We start from the raw sequence: 22,921 nt of genomic DNA on the forward strand, positions 1-22,921 counted from the left end.
AGATAGTCACGAAAGCAGTGCTTGTGTAGTTTGGAGGTTAGTAGGACCCAGACACGTTTCTCAAATCATGCATTTCACACACAGGGGGGTATCAATCCCCTGTACATTCGGTTTTGTTACGATTCAGCAGACCGCGGGTAAGACTCACACGGTTTGGCATTTCCAAGCCCGCTCACCTAACAAAAAAAGGGGCGAAGAACAGAAAAGTTCGGTGGGACTAACATCTCCATATTGCTTAAGGACATTTCCTCGTTTTCATGGTAAGAGCGAGTGTCCTTACTGTGCAGCAGGTCAGCTTTCTGGAGAACTGCGTGAATCATGGGGCACTGCCACCTCTTTAACACCCACCAAAGCGGTTTTTAGCCCCGTGGTCTGCAGATATCCAAAGGCTGCCAGTAAAACATGCCATGAGCAAACCTGCTGTGCGCACCCTCCTACCCCTGGGGCAGGCAGAGGTGAGTGAGAGGTGACATCCAGCTCTTACCCGGTGAATTGGTTGTGGTTCTATGGGAAAGCTACAAGTCGGAGAAACGGCCGAGGTTTGTTCACACACCGATGGGTGCCGTGTCCTCCCACCCACTGCACAGAAGCTGCTCTGTGGGTGCACGGTCAGCAGTCCCCGACGCTCGGGCCGCTCAGAAAGCAGTGTCCAGTGCCACTGCGCAGGAGGCAGCGCACTGAGCCCGCAGGTGTCGGTGCTGCTGCAGGCAGCGCCACAGCCATTGCGCTTCAGGCTGGCACCCTGCGAGGTGCGGAGCAGGGATGCTGCTGGAGCAGCTACTCCCCTGCTCCACCTGCTGCCCTCCCGGGCTGCATCCCGCAGGGGCTCCTCGCGTGGCTCAGGGAAACAAGCTCAGAGACAATCCCCTTCATTCAGTATCTGCAGCTTTCACTCAGGGAGGTGAGGGTTATCCCTCTATCCCTCCCCTGTGTTTTGTTGTTAGCCTCCCCCCCCGCCCCCGCCTTCCTTTTAATGAATCAGTCCCTAGGTGAAAATAATGCATTCGTTTAAAGCTGATATTAATGCTGAGCAAACTGCTCTTCCTTTGTCTCTTACTATTTTGTTCATATTTTGCTAAGAATCTGCTATTCTACACAAGTATTTTAATAAACTGTTTGTTGTTGTATCCAGGTAACAAGCATGGTAAGTATTTTAACTAAACCAAGTATTATGTACCTTAGCTGTGCTTGGCAGAGATTTTGGCTAGCTTTTCCTGTACTTTCAGCCTGTGCTGTTTCTAAAGGAGCTATTCAAAGGAAGAAAGTGCTCACCTATAGTACTACTACATACAAGCTTTAGAGGGAGCATATGTGCAAAGGCATATATCGTATATAAGAGCATGCATCTCTTGCCAGCATGCTTGCTACTTTGCTTGTAAAAATAAAACCAGAAAAAAAATCCCCCAAACTCCTTGCCTAATACTGCTTGTGTTCCTTCATTCTAAGTCACATACCTAAATATTAGCACTTATTAATACAGTACTTCTGGATGAGGAACCCCACTTTACCAGATAGTAACGGTCCGTTGTTACTTTTACCTGACCTAAGATACCCACTTAGTTAACACTGTTGCATTAAGAGGCTTTCCTTTTCTATTCTGTGATCATACGTGATTGGCAGTGACTAGGACTCCCAGCGCTGCTCTAATACAAGTAATCGATAACAACCCGTCTTTTCTTAAACTTGTTCCTGTATGCTTGAAAACAGCAGAAATTTTATGGCTGATTGTTTTCTTTGGGAACACTGTAAATCAGTAAAATACCAGAATTGGAAGTTTAAAATGTTATTTATATTTTTGTGATTTAACTTCTAAAATACTTATCGTAAAACAGAATCCAAATTGTTTCTAAACCTGTAAGCATGAAGAAAAATCTGTCATTGTTTGTGAGTCAGTCGCAGTTCCGTGTTCTCATCTTACAGCATAATACGAAAGGCAAACTTCTCTTGGATCTAAATGATAGAGCTCAAATCTCAGTGCTCCCTGTCTTGCCGGCAGAGCCTTAGCAGCACACTGTGTTTAGTCCAGCCTGATTTAAAATCAGCAGAATTTGCCCAGATAAACAAGTGGGCAGTAGTTTGCTCTCCCAGAGCTTCCTGCGTGTTGGCAGAGCAGACTGTGAGAATTCAGGTCTACCATGTATGTCTGAGAGGAGGTTTTGCCTTGAGGTAGCTTGAGTGTTAGACTCCGTGCTGTATTTTTTTTTTTTCCCTGCATGGTTTGCTATTTTTGCATTTTCTGTGTGGCTTTTTAAGTTTTTAGTTATGTGCTTGTAGCTGCAGTTATTTAACATCATTTGTTGTGCCAAATGTTTTAAGACTCCGTGTAATTGTCATATTAAAGGATCAGACAGCAAAGGACAAAGCACTCCAGCACATGGCAGCAATGTCATCAGCTCAGATAGTCTCAGCTACTGCTATTCACAACAAGCTGGGCCTGCCAGGAATTCCCCGTCCTACATTTCCTGGGGCACCTGGGGTAAGTTGTTAGCCGAGTCCCAAAAAAACCCCTGTATTCTCTAACAGCGTTCAGTAGAAAACTAAGGCTGAATGAATGGATTAATGCTTTCACTTGTGTTTGCAAAAGGAATCATGCTTGTTCAGAAATATCCAAAATCTTTCAACAAAGAAAACAATTGTCGGTCTGTTTGTTTGCTTTTCCTCTTGCAGTTTTGGCCGGGCATGATTCAAACGGGGCAGCCTGGATCCTCACAAGAGTAAGTCTGAAAATTAAAGTGTGCTTCTATATGCAGTGTGGGGCTGGCTTGTGCACTTTGCTGCCAGAAGCTATCAATGAGGCAAGAACTTGCACATTTTTCCAAGAAGGAGGAAAAGACAGTTGTAGGGAAAGGAAGAGCCTTTACAGGGATGTGAACTCACATTCAAAAAGCTGTAAGGGATTCCAAACCTCAAAGCTGAGGCTGAGTACCTAATGGGTACACTCCTTTTTTCTCTCATTGCATGGTGAGATGCAATGATAATGCCAGGGAAACAGCTGGGGAGGTTTTGCTTGTGAATAAGTTTCCAGTACAAATACTTCCATCCTCTTTTAGATACGTGAGCAATGTATTTGGAGGCAAGGGGAATTTATTTAAGGTATTTAAGGAAGCCTTTGCCCCTCTGGTCAAAGGTCCACGGGAGTCTTTGTACCCCTGTAGTGCAGTGTCCTCTGGATTTATTGGGAATCAAAGCAGTCACCATCCCTGTTTGCTGCGACAGTTGCAACGGGTGGGTCAGGTTTCTTGCTGCATGACAGCACAGATGAGCTTCTGCCTTTAAGATGATGGGTGTAATTCTCATCTCACCCTTTCTTTATTACTTCTTTACTGTCTGTCTGTTAAATATGCTATGCAAGGAAGAGAGGTGTGTGTGGGTAAAGGTCATTAACCGTGTCTTTTCTTATACTGTGTGGCTCTAATGGAATTTACTGTGAATGGCATGGTGTATGATTTTTGTGTAACTCTTTATTCCAGCGTAAAGCCATTTGTTCAGCAGGCCTATCCCATACAGCCATCAGTCACAGCTCCCATTTCAGGTAATTCTTACATTCATACTTTGGAAAGACTTGAATTGTGTATTGAATGTGATGTATTAATTCCTGAGATGGACAGAGCCACTACTCCATGTCTAACGCTTCCTGTAGCTAAACCAAACGCCAGTCTCAGTGTCCTATTTTCTGATTATACCTGAGGGAAAATCATTGGGTTTGGGGTTTTTTTGTTGGTTGTTTTTTGGTTGGGGTTTTTTTTTTGCATTTTAGGTAGGAAGCACCAATACATATGCAAGAAATTGTAATGTGATCTCCAGTCAGCATTCCAAATTGCTGTAATGAGAATAAGCCTTAACTTACTTTAAACTGAGACTAAAAACTCTTCCAAAACCGTATATGCTTAGCCTTAAGTATAAAACATCTCTGTTTATCTGGTTATTGATAACTCTTCCCTCTCCTGAAGGTCCTGCTCTGCCTGGTACCACTTTGATAAGTACCTAATGTTTATTCTGACTTCACTTGCTCAAATTGATCAAGCCCTTCCCATGGCTACTTCCCTACTCCTTTTCCCAAGTTTGTTTCCTGGCTAGTTTCAGGAAAGATCATGATTTCTTTATAGATGGTAAATAATTTTACATCTCCCTTACCAAATGACACCATGCTTCTGACTCTGAACTGGAGTTTTCTGACTCTTACCCATTTTTCATGATTTCCTAACTTGCTGCTATTTAATGCTTAAAACTAAGACTGTCTTTCTGCATCCCTGATTATTTCCTTTTTCGTGATATCCCTAACTGATAACATTGTTTTCTAAGGCAGACATTTTGAATAGCCTTTTTTTATTCTTCCATGTTTTCTCTCAGAATAGGATTATTAGCATTTCTAAATCAGTCAAAACTCATGCATGAGTTTTTGCTTCATTAGAATTGCTGTTCATGTCTAACCAGTCACGTTTGTAATTTCCTATTTCATGCAAGCCTTACACCTTCATTGCCTAAATTTGAGGGTTGGAGACAGGTACCATACTCCCATTACGGGATATGGACACATGCTACCTGTGACCTCTCCCTCCTTCTCAACCTAGTTTAGGATTACCTTTGTTTTCTAACCTTTGGTGCTTCTCCCCTGCCTTCCTTGTGCCTGTGTCTCTCCCCTGATCAGTTTTGCCTTCGAGCTGCTGCTGCCTCTCCCTTCTTCCTTTACAGTCTTGTTTCCTTCTCGTCTAATTTCCCATGATGAGGAGCAAGAGATAGCATTTATTTCTTCTCTTGAGGTGAATTAGAGATGGTGGTTAACATCCCTTCTCTCTCTAGATCATGTCATTCCCTCTTTATTATCAATTTAAAACCTTATTTTTCTTTTCAGGGTATGATTTGGCTCTCTACAATAATTATTTTTTATTATCTGTAATATAATGCTGCCTAAAAGCTCCAGAAGAAGTCAAAGACTCAATGTGCAAATAGATAGTAAGAGACAGTCCCTGCCTTGGAAGCCTTATACTCTAAATAGGAGAGGGGAATTGAGAGTAGCAGGAAAAATAGGCAAGAAGAGGTGATTTACTTGTAACATGTGGCACATTAGGAGCCAGAAATAGGGGCCAGTTCTTGACTCCCAAGGCAGTAATATCTTGTGTGAGTCTTGCTGCCAGTTTCTGAGGAAGGGTCAGGTATAAGTCTATGTGAACTCTCTATAAATCTCTATAATCTAGTATATAATTTAAACAAAAATTCTACAGTGAGTTACAGCCCCAAGGAAACAAAGAAGTCAGTCTTTTATTTGCACCATTATTAGCTTGCTGGGTTGCGACCTCTTTTTCTACATATTGTTCTGTGGTTTTCCAATTTTAACTCATTCTGAATTCATTATTTGCTAAAATTAATACAAACATCCAAGGGCTGCATGCATAATTCCCGATTATATTTAACTCGGAGAACATAAACTGAGGAATTGTCAACTTCTGCATGAAAATGGTTCCTTTCTTTTAGGATTTGAGCCTACGTCAGCTCCAGCTCCCTCAGTGCCTGCGTGGCAGGGCCGATCGATTGGTACGACCAAGCTCAGGCTGGTGGAGTTTTCAGCTTTCCTTGAACAGCAGAGGGATCCCGAATCAGTAAGTGTTGCCCTCGTGTCCGCTAATCTTCAGCTTTTCTTTGTTGCTCCCTACATTCTGAGGATGCTTTCCAGGGTTAAGCCTGATGGAATACACATGGTATTTCTGCATTCGCTACTGCTCAGTGTAATACTCCTTTTACTGTAGTACTGTGTTTTCCTTTCTTGCCCTCTTTTTGCCCATTTGCAGAAGTGAGAGGCCTCTCTGAAAGCAGGCGTGCTTTGATATGGCACCTGTCTCACTGTTGACCTAGTTTAGCAGTTGTACCAAATCACATCGTCTTTTTGGCAGTAATTCAGTACTTTACATTTAAATTAAAGCCTAATCTGTTTCCTAGCAGAAGCAAAATTAAAGACGTGCATAGAAACTGTGCACATTATTTTCAGTACCTGACATTTGGGATAGCCTCTGAGTATCAGGATTATCCCTTTTGGTTCCATCTTCCCAAGCATGTACCATTTAAGTGTATCAACATTATTTTTATTTTTGATTGAGGTTATGTATCTAGATGTCCAATCATTCAGTCTTCCTTGATCTTTAATTGTGTCTTGGGGTCCAATCCAAGGTTTGGATTTTTTAGGGATTTTTTTTTTTAGGAAGCATTTGTTTTTGTTTTGCATTTTAGTCTGCATTCTATACCTGCAAGGGTAGTTTATGAAGTTGGCTTTAATATTTCATTTAGTCCAATAAGCCTTGAACCTTGATATTAATCATCATATATTTACCAAGAACATTTGTTAGTAGCCTAGCACTCTTTCTACTGCATCACAAATAAATAAAAAGAGCTTCTTTCCGCTTGAACCTGAGAATTTTTAATGAGAGAATTTCTGAAAAGCAAATACTGTCATGAATGGGTGATACAGATGGGCCATTCTTGTTCAGATTCCTGGTAAAATACAGCAGCTTGAGGCAGAGAGAAGCTATCACTTGCTCCTTATAATGCAGCACTGGAAACCATAGCATTTATGGGCTTTGGCCAGGGGTGTTATCCAGGGAGTGTTTACCCTGCATAATGGAGATGGGAGACATAGCCCAGAAACCTTACAACAGAGGAATGCTCCTGGCGAAGAAACATCCCTATGAAAATACACCGTATCTCAGCTATTCATACACTAAATATGTGGCAGCGTGTTGGTTTGCTAAATGTCACCTTTTGCCAGGTTAAATTAACTTTGAGGGAGGAAGTGTTTGGCAGCAGGTACGGTTATCTCTGTGCTTACCTGACTGTTAGATGCCGCATGGTTTCCCTGCAATCCCTCTGTCTTCCCACGGCCCTGATTCCCACGCTTTCCCGGCAATCCTGCCTCTGGTGGGCTAAAGCTTCACCGTAGTGTCCTCCAGACTAATTCACAGCTGGAATGCCTTTTCCATCCCCAGCCCTGACTCAATCCAGACAGCGGTGTGTATTTCTGATGCAGAAACACAACATCCAGGTTTTCTCGTCAGGTAGCCTTTTTGATAGGCAGCTTTTGGAGTCCTTGGCTCGCTGAACCCGTGTAACGTATCCCGCTGATCCATGGGCTCTGCCATGCCCAGATTGCCGCGTACCAGGGTGTTAGGTGTGTGCCTCGAGTTTATCGGGAAAACAGGATGCAGCCATGTAATGCTCAGCATTATGGTGCTGTATGTGAATGAACTGGCATTTCAGTGTATTATGATTTACTATTTTGCTAGTATACTACCTAATTATCCTTTTGCTATTGGTGTTCATAATGCAAAACTATTTGCAAACCCATGGGCTTAAAAGGTGTAGACACCTCTGTGTATTTGTGTGGCTTCACATAAAAGGGAGTGAATGAGAGATCACAACTAAGTAACTTTTATGTCTTTCCCTCTAAGAAATATCTCCCTCCAGCCAAGTGTACTCTTAACAGATAACACGTGGTTGCCCGTCACACCACTGGTGTCTGCGCCGTGAAACCAGCTGAGTGACATGAATATATTCACAACGTGATTGACAGACCAACAATGAGAAGGTGCTGCTTTGGCAGGGAAGGAGCCGTGGGTCCTGCGCTGCCCCGGTGGCACGGCTCGGAGGCGGCTGTGCTCACAGTGGGGGGGTGGGCGGGCGGCCTGGGGACACGTTGGGGCTCTCACTTTCCAGGCAGGTGCAGGCTCTGGGGAATGCAGCACATCCACTGGCACTGCAGAGAAAGAGTGGAGGCCTGAGTGGAAATATGGTTACCCAGGATGGCCCCGTAAATACTGTAAAGCCTTTTTTGGAGTAAACTGATATTATTTGGAATTCCTGAGGGTGCAGTGAGGCCGACTGGAGCTTGTCCCAGCTTGCGAGCATACTGCTGAGAAACCCACCTTTTAAATGCAGAGCATTTATGCAGGAGGTTTGCTAGACAAGCAAGAGCGTCAAACTACCCAGACTTGTTTTTAAAAAACAGCTACTCCTGTGCTGTAACAGTGCAAAAATGAGACACGAAGAAAAGTCAATTCCTAGTCATGCATTAATCCCAATTTAGATGATTCTTTACGCCTACACTGCAAGAGCAGTGGGACAGTGTTGTGCAAGGGCTGCGTGGGGACAACCTGGAGTGTGGGGGCCAAGGGATAAGCTTCCATGGGCAGCATGTCACCACCACTGCCCAGGAAAGGGGAGTCAGGAGAAGGGGAGGCATTGTTTAGATCAAATTAAATAAATTTGATTATTTGAATCTTAAACAAGAGCATAGAAAAACAAAAAAAACCCAAGACAGTGTGACTAGTTTCCAGGGCAAATGCAGAAGGACATTTGCTGCAGAGGCAGTCGTGCATGCCTGTCTGCAGGGATAGCACTGAGGGGCGCTGCCTCCTACCAGCCCTCCCCGTCTCCAATGCACAGGCTTTTCCAGCAAGCCTCAAAAGTCATTTTTGGAGGAGGCGAGAGCCAACCCCCAGCTTCATTGAAGAAAATGTGAATTCTGCCTGTGGTTTTGTACATCTTTCTTTGTGTTGGTGCTACATTTTATTGCAGATATGGTTTGCATAGCATAGCAAGAATGGGGTTTTATTACTTTTTAATAACAAAATCAGCAAGCAAGGCAAGATGTGTGTTTTGCACAACGTGCATATGAAGTCGTTTAGGCATGTGCTGTGGTTGCTGCATCTCCTGTATGCCTTTGTGCCTTTGCTGACCTCAGAAATGAATATATGTATATGCTGCTACGTGAGAACTGTGTGAGAGTTCTCATGTATCTTCCGAAAAAAAGATAGTTACGTGTTCATTACACTTCTGACTTTTTACAGAAAATGACATAATACATTATTTTGATTAGATGCATTTCCAACATTTTATTAAAACAAGATGACCCTTCCTCCTTCTCTCCCCCATCCCAAAAGCAGGTGAGAAAGCCTTATAGTAGTGGGGGCAGACAGACCAATTCCACCTTAAAATGTAACCTGGAAGGTTATTGAAAAAAGTTTATTTGACGTGGCACCTGGAGCCCCTTGCAGTCTGTATTCCTGTACAGCAATTAGAAATGTAGGTCTGTCTGCCCGAGGTGACACCCAGCAGCTTCAGTGGGGCTGTGTGTGGCCACAAAGGTCCACCCACAGGGAGCTCATTGTAGGAGTGGGGCCTTAAACATTGCTGGGGTTCTTCCAATGGCAATTGGTGTTTAAAAGTACAAAAGCCCTGCAATGTCAGGCAGTTGTGTTAATTTAGAGTGGGCATTCTGGTGGGTCGGAAATGTGCTCTGTGGAGTCCTGTCACTTGTGGAGGGCTGTTGACTTTTTTTCCCTTCCCTAGCCACAAAATTGTTCCATTTACAAAAGAAAAAAATATAGAAACAATAAGCAACCCTCGCTGTAACTCTGCATGGCAGAAGATAAGTCTGTGGGAAATAAGATGGCACAGTTACAAAATCTTGGAATACTGACTCTGCAGTTAGATGGGTAAAATTACTCCTCCTTTTACACGAAAATCAATTAGGTTTCCAAACGTCAGGCTGTACTTTCCTTTTGTGGTATTTTGTGCTCAAGTATAATTCCTAAATGGTGCATAGAAGCTGCCCTTGTGGGTCCAAGCACCAGCCTTTTAGTTACCTTTAATTATTGCCTACCCTATGTAACTGTATTCTCAACAGATTAACAAGTTTATATACCCATCTGCTGCTTTCATGACAGGTTTTCCTTAATGGGGACTTTCCATTTTTACTGCAGTGGTTCTGTGAAAGTTCAGGACAAATGCTTAAACCAAGTAATCCCATGTTCCCTAACAAATATAAACTCAGTATGCGAGCAGATTAGAAGAGATCTAAGCAACTGACTGTTACACAGGGGCTATAAAATTGTAAGACTGTAACACTGAAATTATAATAATTCTGATTTTTTTTATATATATACATATACATATATATATTCAAGCTTGCTTTCCAATCAGGAAAAAAAGCCTGCCGCCACCCAACAAAAACTCCCCTTTCTTCTCTTCCTCTTTGAGGTTTCTCACTCTTGCTGCCACATTTGTTTCGACTGTGAGAGCTTCAGACAGCTTTACATCTAAAATACCTATATAGGGCTGTAAAGAACATGGGTGATGGGTGTTTTCAGTATTAATCCACCTATCCAAACTGTCAGATTGTGTTAGGTCCAAATTTCAAAATGTATTTTAAAGTGTGGTGAAGAAATAAAATATTCTTTATGTTTTAATTCAAGTTTTATTATTGTTGTAAAAGGGCTTTGTAAGCCCAGGGAGAATTGTGCCTGAGAACGAGAAAGTGAAAGCAATTGCTCAAGGGCCATAAAAACAGCCTGCCATCATTAGCCAAATGCAGTAAAATTCAGCAAAGTTAATCAAACCACCTAAGTGATGAAAAATAAATGAGGTCTTTTCAAAAGAAGCCCTCCATCTTTGAACAATATCCATTGCCACAGGCATTGTTTATCCTTTCTGTATTCCCTGTAAAGCGTATAAAAAGCAGTTCAGCGTTTCAGTCATAACGAAGTTCTCGGTGTAGCGTTTTTGTGATATGAAAGGATGGGAGCAAACCACATTAGGATAAATGTCTTGGAGTAGCAGACTCAGGATTTGGGGTCGTTTTAATCTGAAATCAGACAAAGTTTAACAAAACGCAAGGGTCATTTCTTTTGCAGTGCTGGAGAGCTACGTGTTGGCCCTGGGAAGCGAATGTCATGCTCTGTAAAATGTTCATATTCAGGTGTCTGTAGTTAGAAGTGCCAAGAAACCACTTTAAGGGGGTCCAGTATTGGCGCAGGCTCCAATCTTGAAACCGCGGCATCGCAGCAGGCCTGGCTGGCGGCATTCCCGGGGGACCCCGCGGAGATGCGGCAGGAGGCCTGGGCCAGCTCCCCCAGCCCAGCTGTAGCGTCAGGACATGGGCTCTTCAAGGGAGGGGCCTGGCGTGAAAACACGGTGGCGCGGGTAGAGGGACCGAGCGCAGTCTGTTCCTCGCAGTCAGCCCGCACTAGGCGCTGAGGACGGGTGGGAAGACTGCGGGGGCCGGAGCGCGCTCTCGCCGCTGCCTTCACACGCGCTCTCCCGTTTCTCAAAGCCCACTGCTGCTGCCGGAAATTTCCCAGCAAATTTAAAAGCGCTGCTTTCGCGTAGCTGGGTCGGAGCGCTGCGGCAGCCATGGCAGCTCCCTCTGCCGGGCCCGCACCGCGGCCGTGCCCCAGCCCTGCCATCGCACAAAGCCCCGGCGCTGGAAATCGCTGCCGGGCATCGCACAGGGCACCGGCTCTGCCCAGGGAAATGTGAGATCGGCGAGGAGGGAAGGAGCGAGCGAGTGGGGCTGTGGGGTAGCTGGAGTGGAGCCCGGGCACACAGCTCCTGCGATGAGCCCAGGAGAGCCGTAAAATCAGGGGGGTCATCGCAGTGGGGGGCCCTCTGCCTCCCACAGCCTTGCACAGCGCTGCACTGTTCTCACGGGGAGGAGGAGTGGGGGGACGCGTGAGCTGGGCTGGCGTTGGCAGCGTGGTGGGTTGTGGCTGTGCGTCTCCCTCGCGGTGCCTGCCCTGCCTGCGTGCTGAACTCCAAGTGATGTGAAAGGACAAGGGAGCAAACCCACATTAGGATAAATCTCTTGGAGTAGCAGACTCAGGATCTGGGATCATTTTAATCTGAAATCAAAGTTTAATGAAACGCAAGGGTCATTTCTTTTACGGTGCTGGAGAGCTACATGTTAGCCCTGGGAAGCGAGTGTCATGCTCTGTAAAATATTCATATTCAAGCGCCTGTAGTTAGAAGTGCTCGTGCTCGCCCCGAGGGACTTTGCACCTGGCTGTGCCTCTGCCCCGAGGTCTCCCGTCTCGTTCCACTGCAGCTTCCCACACCCCTACACCCACCCCAAAACTGCCTAGCTGGGCTGCAAAGTCAGGCTCTCAGAAGTTGGGAAATGTCCTCGTATGTCTGCTCTACAATGCAGCAGTTAATTACATGCTCACATGTTTATTTGTTCCTGCTTCATTCAGTGTAGATGTAGATGGCCCTTCTTTTGATAAGCAACTATTCAGTAGTTTGTTTTCTTCTGTTGTTGAAATGCGTGGCCCTGTGCCCTGCTTGCTGCGTGCTGTCTAACCTCTCCTTCAAACAGAATTAATAATTCCCTCATTTGCATTTCACAGATGTATTAGTGCAGTCATTTTTTAGATGAAGGAGCATTATTACATTTGACAAACGCAAGAAGTTCAGGTGCAAAAGAATGAATGGGCCACTGATTTTGAGGGTCCCCTTTGATTTGTCATGAGCCTGATTTTGCAGAATACTTAGCATTATTGAGAGCTTCCGATTTTCAGGCATAATTTTCCCATCTGAGCACTCAGCACTTCTGGAATTGGGACCTCAGGGTCTCAAATCAGACAGGCCAGAACTGCAGGATGTGTCTTCACTGCCACAGGAAAGCTGATGAAAATGTGTGAGCACCTTGCCCAGCCAGCAAGTCCCAGTTTCACACTGGGACTCCTGTGGCAGTAGCTGGGAAGCGCTGGGCAGCACTGATGTGTCAGGGCTGGGAACCACTCTCATTCGTCACCTACCTCTCTATTTCTGCAACCATAAAGTAGCCGAAGATCTCCTTTTACTTCACATTCCAGATTCAATGCCTGAGTGGATCCAGGCAGGTGTGAATGCGTGGAGGTCCCTGAAAGACTAGGTTGACCGTGCAGTTGTATCATAGCATACAAACAAAAAAAGTTCAATTAACATTTCACATGAAAGTGTTAAAAACCTTAGTAACAGGAGTTGGTACAGACTCCAATTATAGCATTAAAATGTTATAAATATAACTCCCAATCTGCTTCAGTGGAGGACAACAGCAACAGGAATGAAATACTCAGTTACTGGTGTTTTGGTAGAAATAAGAAAAACTGTTGGCAGACCAAGTGATTTTCTTGCATCGGCAGGAAATTAAAGAGTGTCAGATTTACAAGATTCAGCAAGACAGCAGAGCTGAGGCTGGGCAGGGCACAGGTTAGAGCCACACACAGACTGCTGATATACTAGTGATTGTTTTTCCATCAGTCTACCCCACCTGGCTCCTTTTTCCTCCAGAAGTGCAGCTTGGACCAGTCTGTGGAGTTGCCAGGCACTTGAGCAGTGCTGGTTTCTCTCTTTTTGGTGACAGTCCCACCTGCCTTCCACTCACCTGTCCCTCTGAGCTGCGGCAGGAGTCCTTGTAACCTCCAGTGCAGAATATATTCAGTGCAAAGAGAGCCGAGGGTCTGTCCCTCTGTCGGGAAGAGGGAAGACCTGCAACATGAGCCTTTTTAATGTCCTTCTTTGGGTGGTGGAGTCTCTTTGGGCACATGATCTGTTCAAGTTGCCAGCCTCTCCCCATGGTATTTTCTCACAGGGGCTTGTTGCTGCAAGTGATAATATAGATGGCGTCACCCTCGTGGTTGTTACGCTTGAAATTTGCAGGAACCTACAGCTGTGACGGAGCAGCCCAGCTGGTGAGGGGCTGTCATTAGGCTGTGCAGGGCAGACGAGGCAGCAGAGTGCTGCCACCTGTATCCTGCTCAACCCTCCTGTGGGTGTGCGAGGTCAGCAAGGCACCAGCTCGCTGTGCCACTGCAGGCCAGGGGTGTCTGCAGAGACTCCCAGGCGTGTGAGCGTGGTTTGAGGGGAGTTCAGTCACAGCTGTGCCTCTGGGTGCAACGGGAGGGTGCAGCGCCCTTGCAGTCAGGGTGCTGTGCCCATGAGCGAGGTCATTTAACAGCTGGACCTGATGAACTGAAACGTCTTTTCCAACCTAAATGATTCTATGATTCTATGATCCTCTGATTGTATCCCCAGAGAAGCACCTGCCAAGGGCCCTCTCTCAGGCCGCTTGCCTTCCATTTTGCTCCGCATCCCTGTCACCCAGCCTTGGCAGGGCCTGGGGAGCTGCTCGCCCCCACGTGCTGCTCAGCATGGTGTTGTAGGGTCGTGCAGCCCCGGTGGACAGGAGCAGTGACGGAGCAGGTACCCCAGCAGATCGGCATGCCCAGCTCACCTGCACTGGGAGCTTGAGAGGGTTAGCTTCGCTGCCATCTGTATCTTGGACGCTACTGTTTAATTAAAAACTTGGTCCTATACAGGCTTGTCAAGGCTTGGCTTTAGCTCCACAGGTATGGGAAAGCATGGGGATGTGACAGAGAGAGCTGTAGCAACTTGCAAACATGCGTTTCATGGACCAGAAAGGCTTTGCCTTAGAGTACAAGTGCAAAATTGGTGAGGAGAGGTTACAAATATATATGCTGGCTGATAAAACAAATGTAGGTGGTTTGTCTTTGTTCTGCACTAGCTTAAATGCTTGCATCCCCTGCCATTGGCAATTTGTCTTGGTTCTTCTAAATTCCTAAGTGGATTATAATTTTTCTCGTGGTATTATTTGACAACAGTCATATTTCATGGCTTTACTGCATTCTTTGGATAGTTAAAATTTTCTTAAGAAAACGAACTCAGTAAGAGGCGGCCATCTCCAGGGCATGTCATGTAATGCAGATGCTTCAGACATAGCCGAAGATGTTCTTTGTATTTTCATATAGTTTTTATTCTCAGAAAATACAGGATTTGACCTATGATGGTTACAGCATCTAAAGCACATTATTACCCCAATGCCAGATGAAAATCCTTTAAATGTTGTCACATGGGTAAATTCCTCAGCATCTAATATACTTCAATGGCTCTGGAATACTTAGTCTAAAATAACAGTGAATTCTCAATATAATGAGCATGTTTGTAAGCTGTTCAGACACTAATGGGCTCAAAAATACAGGCATAAAATTTAGGTTCTTTGCTTTCATCTACACATAAATTCCTGTCATGCAGTATGTTTGTATAAAAATGATAGGGATCAGTTCAGTATCCATTTACCCTGCTGCTCCGAGTATTATATTGTTTGTTAGTTTGTAGAAATATGCCATATCTAATTAGCTTAGTAATGATTGTACTTAGCATAGGAATTGCAGCAACATAAGGAGAAAATAATCACATATTGCAATATCAAAATAAACATTTCGGTCCTAAGAATGTTGTCAGGTGATGTCATACCATCTGTCCTACTGTACCCCCTCGGAAATTTTGCTGCAGCAGCATCTGGTACTTTGGCAAGCTCTGCAGACAACTGTGGTAGCTTTACAGCTGCCTTTAACTTTGCTTTTATATTTAAACAGTATTGAGACTTGATGCTCTGTGGTCCTATAAATGTCTTTGATTTTACTAATGTTTGGATACTGAGCATTTTGTATTTTTTCCTGGTTTGCAGAACAAGGCACAGTGTTTGAATTGCCTTGGGAATTTGCAGTGGCCAAACCGTAAAATACAGCTCTCCCTTCCTCCTTCCCTCCATAGCCACTTTTGAGCCTGGGAGAGAGACACCCTTTTGGGGAGGTCGCTTTCCTGGGTGCAGGAGAACCTGGCAGTTCCCAGGTATATGGGGCACTGATACGTTGTACTGAGATCGAAGTTTTTCAGTAGGCAGCAAGATACATCAGAAATGTTCAGCATGACTTTTAGTTATTTGCTTAGTGCTACAAGACAAATATGTGATGATGTCAAAAAAACAGAAGTCAGAGCCATGGTACTTTCTCGTGTTTCTTGACATTTTTTGGTTTCGTTTCGTTTGTCACATTGAAACGTCTCCTTAGTCCACTTGTGCCACTGCTGAGTAACTTGCTAAATCTGACCGTGGACGGTGTTATGGTAGGCACTCCTGGTTGCCAACCAGTACAGATTTCCTGTATCATGCGTGAATGACCAGTGTGCAAGCTAAACCAGTGCTGGGCGAGGGCTAGCTGGCACACGTTCCTGGGCACACTCACTCCTGCATGCATGCATTCAGCTCTCCGTCGCCCATTTATTTCTCTGCCATGCCTGTTTTCATCTTCAAGGTAGAAGCAATTTCTTTGGATCAGCTCTGCCCCTTTTGGACTCCACATGCACTAACTAAAGTCTGGCCAAGATTTCCACGCGTGCACGGGAAAAGCTGGGATAGCATTGTTTTGAAAGAGAGCTGCAAGGAAAATCTGTGAAACCGGTGCTCTCAGGCTTGGACTTGTTTGTGCAAACACCTTAATAAGTGTTACACTTTCCTTTTTCCTTCCGCAAAAATAAAAAAGTAATACAACCCTGTGAAAAGCACAGACGGTATCTCATTTTTGGCCCCATACACAGATGAGTGTTCTCTGATTCTAAATTCAGATTTCACTGTGCTAGATGATTTTTAAATAGATTTCAATTTAATTTCGTAAGTGCAGAAATCTAGCCAGTCCATTTCCTTTTCCCCAGAGTTTTGGACATCTGCTAGGGAAGACTCTGCTTACACCAAAGGAAGGCTCTGAGTGGCTGTCCAATTAATTTAGATTTGTCATTTCAATTTGTTCATTCGGCAGGTATATTGTAAACAAAATAGCTTAAATGAGGTCTGCTTTGGGCTTTTAAATATTTTATTTGTGCTTAGCTTTTGGGAATTGCCCCTTATATACAGCATCTGTTCAATATGACAGGGGTTCCTAGTGTTTGTTGACTGCGTATCAGCTTTCCTTCAGTAGAGTTAGAAAAATGTTTTGTGATCTGCATGGTTAAACCCCCTAATGTTTAATCCTGCCGCTCTCAAGCTCCTTCACTCTGCCTGCGTGACACTGAGCTGCTGGCTGACTGGCGGAAGGTCTTTGGGGTTCATCCTCCTGCTTTCATTTCAGGTGCTGAAAGGTGCTGTCATCTGGGAGAAATGGCAGCCCCTAAAAGGCTGTGTTGGCCTCAGTAGGGGACTTCTCTGGGCCAAGGATTTCCCCCAGGCAGGAAGGGGGTTCCCATGATTATAATGAGGTGCAATGGGAGGAAGTTAAGAAACAGGAAATTGAAGCTGAATGTGTTTTGGCAGAGATGGTCATCTATAGAGCTAGTTCTCGAGGGAAGTGGGAAAAGTTTGGTCCTTTAATATTAAATGGGTCAAAATACTGGAGGACATACAAGGAGGACCACTTCTATAGTAACAGCAGCACAGAGTAACTGGCCTTCTTGTTGTCTTTCTGGAGTTAGAAGAACATCCCTTCCGTCTCTTTTGGTTGAGTGGCATTAGCATGTGCTGTAGACAGAGGTTTGGGGTTTTTTGAATAGACAGGCAGGAGGTGTGTATGTGTGGGCTCTGTGGCACTAGTAGAAGTGCAGGCTCGGAGGACATGGACATTAAAATGCATGGTTTAAAGAGGCAGAAGGAGGCTTTCCTCGTGAGTGTATTCATCTTACTATGCTCTGCAAAGGGCTCTATCACTGCTGCCGCTGGGTCTTCCAGTATAAATTACTCCCTTGAAGATGACCACGTTTTGTGTTTGCAGTAGGGACACAGGTTTTTTTGATGTTGACCCTTGTTCACAGGGGGCTACGACATAATCACTGAAGTTGTTCATGGAAATCATGCTGCAGAAAATCATAGTCCCAGGAGTAATGTGCAAGTCATTTAATCCATCAAAGCGCGCTACCCTCTGCAGGAGCACACGCAGACCCATGCCGCGATAAAGCTCTGTTTGTTTTGTACAGCACTGATTTTCCTGTTTCTTTCTTGCAGTACAATAAACACCTCTTCGTACACATTGGACACGCTAACCATTCTTACAGTGACCCGTTGCTTGAATCGGTGGACATTCGTCAGATTTATGACAAATTTCCTGAAAAGAAGGGCGGTCTAAAGGAACTGTTTGGGAAGGGGCCCCAAAATGCTTTCTTCCTCGTAAAATTCTGGGTGAGTAAGACATGATGTGGAGAACCTCTCTTGCAATAAGGCTTGTGTTTAGTATTTAGCACCCTTCGGGGCGCTTGTGGAAATGTCTTCTGTTGTCATGTGAAAGTGCAAAGCTGTATATCCTTCAGGTAGGACGCTGGCCCAGAGCCACTCTTGTTGACAGCCCCACCAGAAGTCTGTGTTGCAGACGAGATGCAAAGGCAGATGCGTGCCTCAACTGTGCTTGACACAGCTGCTGGGCAGGAGCGCACAGGTAACGGAGCCCTGGTTCGGACGTGGGGAACTGCCATCTAGTGGTCCGAGAAGCTGCAGGGGAAGCTGCAGGGATGGGGACCGCGCTTCAGCGTTTCCTATGTTAACTCTTGCCGAATGCAAAAGTCAGAGTAGCAGTCCTGCCATCGGTCCACACGCAGATAGGGCCAAGCAGGGTTTGAACTGAGTGTGCAGCAGGACGACTGTGAGCCTGGGAGGGTGCCAGGGGTTTTCCTAAACGTTTTTTGGTTGCTAGAGCACATGTGCTTTCCCCTTGCCTTTCTGTTAGTCAGCCATGGGACTCTGCTCCAGAAGTTGTATCTGTTTATACCAGTGGTGAGCAAGAGTGAAAAAAGAATTTGAATGGAAGGCTGAGATGTTGTGTATTGATCTAGTTATGATAAATTTCAGTGGTAGATCAGATTTTTCTTACTGTATTCACAAAATTTCATGTTAGTGATGCTAAAGGTTTGTCCAAAAGGATTGTCAAATCTCCAGGTTGGAGCTTATTGCTTATACTAAAGCTTTTTCTACTCTTCAACTTTTTGGGGTATTTTTTTGTGGTATACTCCTTTCCATAGCAACAGTTACCACCTAAACATTTGAATTTGTCTTTTAAAACCTCAGTGAAAGGGGCATATTTAGGTTTTAATTACAGGGTGGACAGGTTTAGGCTGAAACCAGAAAAGGTTGATCCGGAATCACTGCTTATGATGAGATTTCCTGGTGTTTAGTGCTTTCTGTGTGACCTGAAACACACTCCACCTTGTACATGCCCCAGACTTCGTACCTTGCCAAGGGTTTCTGTGGCACCAGATTTGGAACCAGAAACTAGGAATGAGGGAGACTGTCTTTTCTCAAATCTGGGTGTAGAAGGGATAAACCACTGAGCAGAACCTGTTCTGAACTTCAAAAGAAATCCATTGAGGAACTCACGGGGCTTAAAAACTGGGCATGGGAGCTGTAGACCAAGCATTTGAGGGCTGGCTGAGCGACGAGGCCGGGAACAGGAGGCAGCAGAGAACTGAAAGCTGAAACACAGCAGGGACAAGGAGCTTGGAAAAGGCAGGTGAGAATGTCGGGTCAAAAAGAGGGAGGCAGTGGGAAGAGCGAGCATTTGAGATAAGGAGCCTGCAGGGAAACATAGGGATGAAGGCATATGGCAGAAACAGGTATGTGAAAGGTTGGGAACAGGCCAAGGAGAAGGGCAGAAGAAATCTGGCTGCAGAGGAATAGAGCTTGGAGGTTAAGGGTCTGTTACCACTAAATACATTTCCTTGCAAAACCTGGGCTTAAACTAAGGACCATCAGCTCACCAGGCCACTTTGCATAACAAACACTTGCGAAACCCACTGGCAAAAATGCCGGTCACCTCACTTGCCTGTTCTCAGTTCCCAGAGAGCATGACAAGCCTCAGACTTTATATTAGGCGTGGCAGCAGCAGAGGTTTTGTGATAAGAGTCATTGATGTATTGTATGTTCTGCTTTTTCTCAATGTGGAAACTGATTTTCAGGCATGCTGAATGCTCAGAGATATATCTAAAGCCATTAGAGATCTTCTTTGAATCATTGAGGTCTGTGTTGTACTCATGGCATCGAAAATTCAGGTGCCAGCCTTCTCTGCTTGATCTCCTACAGGCAGTGCACACCTTTAACGCTCTTGCCTCAGTTCCCCATCTGTAATTTGGGGGTGATAACGTCCCTTCAGGTCAGATGGTCACTGAGAAGTCAAACTCACAGCTGCTTATAAAGACTCAAGATAATGCCGTGAAGAAAACCTTTATAAAATTAATAATTCTGTGTTCAGCACAGGTTTTGAGTAATGTGCAGGAAATAGGGACTGGGCCACACTGAATAATGAAGACAAGGAAATATTGTATAGATGCTGAGAGGGCGAGCATGCACTCGTGTAGCTAGAGGCTGTATCATGATGCAGTTCAGCAGTCAGGATGTGCAGGCAACTTCAATCCAACATCTCCTAACCTCACTGTGCCTTCCAACATAATGGTCTTTTAATACAATTTTGTGTTGTATTAACGTAAGAGATTAAAAACCGTACAGTGCTAACATCCTTCTGAGTTATACATTAAAATGTGGTGAGAATGCCTTTCTGAGCCGTGACCTTAAAACAGGCCAGTGGATTTTCTCTCTGATTGAGGCAGAGGGAAGGTGTCAGGGGCAGTGTTTGGGTGCAGCGAGAGTCACGATGGAATAAACTTTCTAGGAATAAACTTCACACCGGTGCTCCCCATCTAGAAATATGTCGAGGAAAACCAGAAGATCTCTGTGTAATTAGTCATGAGAATTAGATCCTAAACAGTCAGCTCACTGTCCTTCATTTCTTTCACCCCAGTAGGGCATTTCTTCAGAAAAAAGGACGCTGTTCCCATTTTTATGGGGAGTGCTGAGAAACTGTTCTGAACAGTCATATATTACCAGTGTAACGCTGGCAAAGGTTGCTGACAACGTTTTTTGACCCTATTAGTAACTTCAGGTTTATTAATATGAAAATAGATTTTTATGTTCTCATCCTTTTCTTGTGAATTAAGATTCACTTCTGAATCAGCATCCACTCTCTCCTTATCATGCGCTAGCTCTTCCTACTCTGAAAGTTTAACTTCTCCCAGGTTCTGTTCATGTTGTGTGGTTACTGCTGACTCACAGTGCTCTCTCTCGCTCTTTATTTAACCATTTCCCCTTTCCCATCCTTCCTGTTCTCTTCTCCCTTCATTATCATTAAACCATCGATAGTTTGCTCGGCGCTGTAAGCTGGTGGATCCTAGCATCGGTGTCCAGGCACAATCTGCATTTGGTGGAATTTGATTGTAACATGAGTAAAAGAGGAACATGAATTTGTGTAGTGAAAGTAGGTACAGGTGAGAAAGCACTGTCAGGAGAGTCAACAAAAGAAAATGAGAGACTATGAATGAAAGAAGTCAAGGGGAACCAGAGAAGGAAAGCAGGCGGGTGTCATGGCATGTCGAAGCTTGAAAGCGAAGGTAAGGATTTGATGCCAGAAGGGATGGTGAGCCTGTAAACGGATTTAAAGAGAAGTCAGCAGGTTGCTGGAGGAAGCACAAAGAGTATTTTGTTCAGACATTAAATCTAGTGTGGAAAGGAAAGACGGGAAGCAGGAAGATCAGAGAGGAGCACTCGCGTTGAGGATGACTAAGGCAGAAAGTGGCTTAGCTCTGGTAACCGGAAAAAGTACTCCTCTTCTCTTTCCCATTTAGTTCTGCTTCAGGCTTCTCAGCAGCATGGTTTTCCCTGTGCTCAAGGTAATAAGGCTGGAATACAAAGAAGTGGGAGGGAAAGGTCTGGGATCTTGCAAGAAGACATTTGGCAGTTGTGGCGTAGACTTTGCAAAGCATGACAGGTACAGAGTACAAAGCAACGCGTTGTTTTGCTCTGCAGAGGTTTATTGGTTCATATAGATTGTATCTCCTGCGAGAGACAACCTGATGCTGGGAACAGATGAGTTCTGGCCTCAGTCCTGGTGACACATCTGGATGTCACACGTTTGGGCCTCTTCCTACCTAACAGCGCAGGAGGTGTAAAAGGAAAAGGCCTCTCCTTTTCCACCACCTCAACCACCCAGCCTTCCCGCCCTGCAAAGCAGTTTCCTGATCCTTGTCTTGCACCTTGAACACGGTCACTTTTCTTCTGTTTATCCCAGGTAGTCACTGGGAACCAGAGAGTTCAGGGGAGTCACCCCAGGGACAGGCTTGTACAGTAATACATGGAAGGAACTTTACTTGCTACGTTGTGTGCTCAGTGCAACGAGCAAGTGAGGAACAACGTACTAGTGATGTGTGACAGTGATAGGAAACCAGAGATTACAGGGACATAAAATGAAAACAAAAATAAATTTTCTTAAATAATTGTAAAAATCATTTCCTAGAACAGTGATGCGGAGTTCAGACAAGGCTGCAGAATATCAGCAGATGAACCCTTTCCCTGGATGCAGGTTGAGTGCACAATCCTGCCTGCGTTACCTCAGTCACTAGCAGGATAACCCCCACCTATGTAAAACAATGAGGTATGACCCACGCCATCTAATCTTATTCTGAGCGACGTCAGCATACCTGTCGGTTAGTTTGTACTTCAGCTGGTTTTGTGACTTGAGAAAGGACCTCAGTAACCTACAGTCTTGTGCAGTGGGTGCGTGCCTGCGTCGGGATCCTTTGTGCTGGGGTGAGCACACCTTGGGTAACGTGGCCACGGGTCTTGTGTCTCTGACACTGCCAATGCAGATACAGGAACAGATACAGGGAGCAAATACATCTGAAAGGAGGAGGGCTGTTTTCTAATTAGTGACACAGGAAAAAAAACCAGCTGATATAACTCAACATTGGGCTGTTGGGCTTTCTACTGGTCTGATCCATTGGCTTAATTTTTAATGTCTGCAGTAGCTTGAACTACCCTTCAAACTGAGGAAAGCTTAGTCACAGCCCAGTGTAACTCTGAAATAAAGACCCAAACTCATCTGAAGATGCATGGACGATATTAATTGATGTTTAAAATGAATGCCTCTATTTGCAGGAATCTGCAATGCAAACTAGGAGTTTTAGAAAGTAATGCATATTATAATTAGGGCAAGCTTTTAAAGATGCTTTGAAGTCCTAAACATTTTTGAAATTCAAATGTGGGATGGAAATAAAGGAATCTACACAATAAAGGGGCATTAAATTATGTCCCCCAAAATTTCACTGTTTTATAGATGTAAATATATGCCATAATTAGTGGTAAGTAACATGAGGAGGATAGTTAAGTTTATTCCTATTCTTATTCAAAACAGCTGTGGCATGAAAAATAATGCTCCTTCTCTTTGTGATACACTGGAACAAACAATTTACCCATGTAATCAGTGTTCAGAAATGGCTTGCGCCTGTGGTCTCCTCC

At 44.6% G+C, this 22,921-nt stretch overlaps 1 protein-coding gene across 17 annotated transcripts in view; it reads left to right on the forward strand.

Moving 5' to 3' along the window:
- Window positions 1-22,921, forward strand: part of TEAD1 (TEA domain transcription factor 1) — a 160,953-nt gene that overhangs the window by 124,520 nt on the left and 13,512 nt on the right. For 7 of the 17 annotated variants that reach the window (XM_037401902.1, XM_037401896.1, XM_037401899.1 and 4 more), the window contains 5 exons: window positions 2,342-2,476; window positions 2,668-2,714; window positions 3,471-3,532; window positions 5,473-5,597; window positions 17,594-17,767. In XM_037401902.1, coding sequence (XP_037257799.1) covers window positions 2,342-2,476; window positions 2,668-2,714; window positions 3,471-3,532; window positions 5,473-5,597; window positions 17,594-17,767 — 543 coding nt within the window. Of the gene's footprint in view, window positions 1-1,132; window positions 1,145-2,341; window positions 2,477-2,667; window positions 2,715-3,470; window positions 3,533-5,472; window positions 5,598-17,593; window positions 17,768-22,921 lie in introns of all 17 variants that reach the window. The other 10 variants (XM_037401895.1, XM_037401898.1, XM_037401897.1 and 7 more) reach the window with 2 other exon arrangements.

Source organism: Falco rusticolus, chromosome 10, assembly GCF_015220075.1.
Source record: "Falco rusticolus isolate bFalRus1 chromosome 10, bFalRus1.pri, whole genome shotgun sequence".
Taxonomy (NCBI): Eukaryota; Metazoa; Chordata; class Aves; order Falconiformes; family Falconidae; genus Falco; species Falco rusticolus.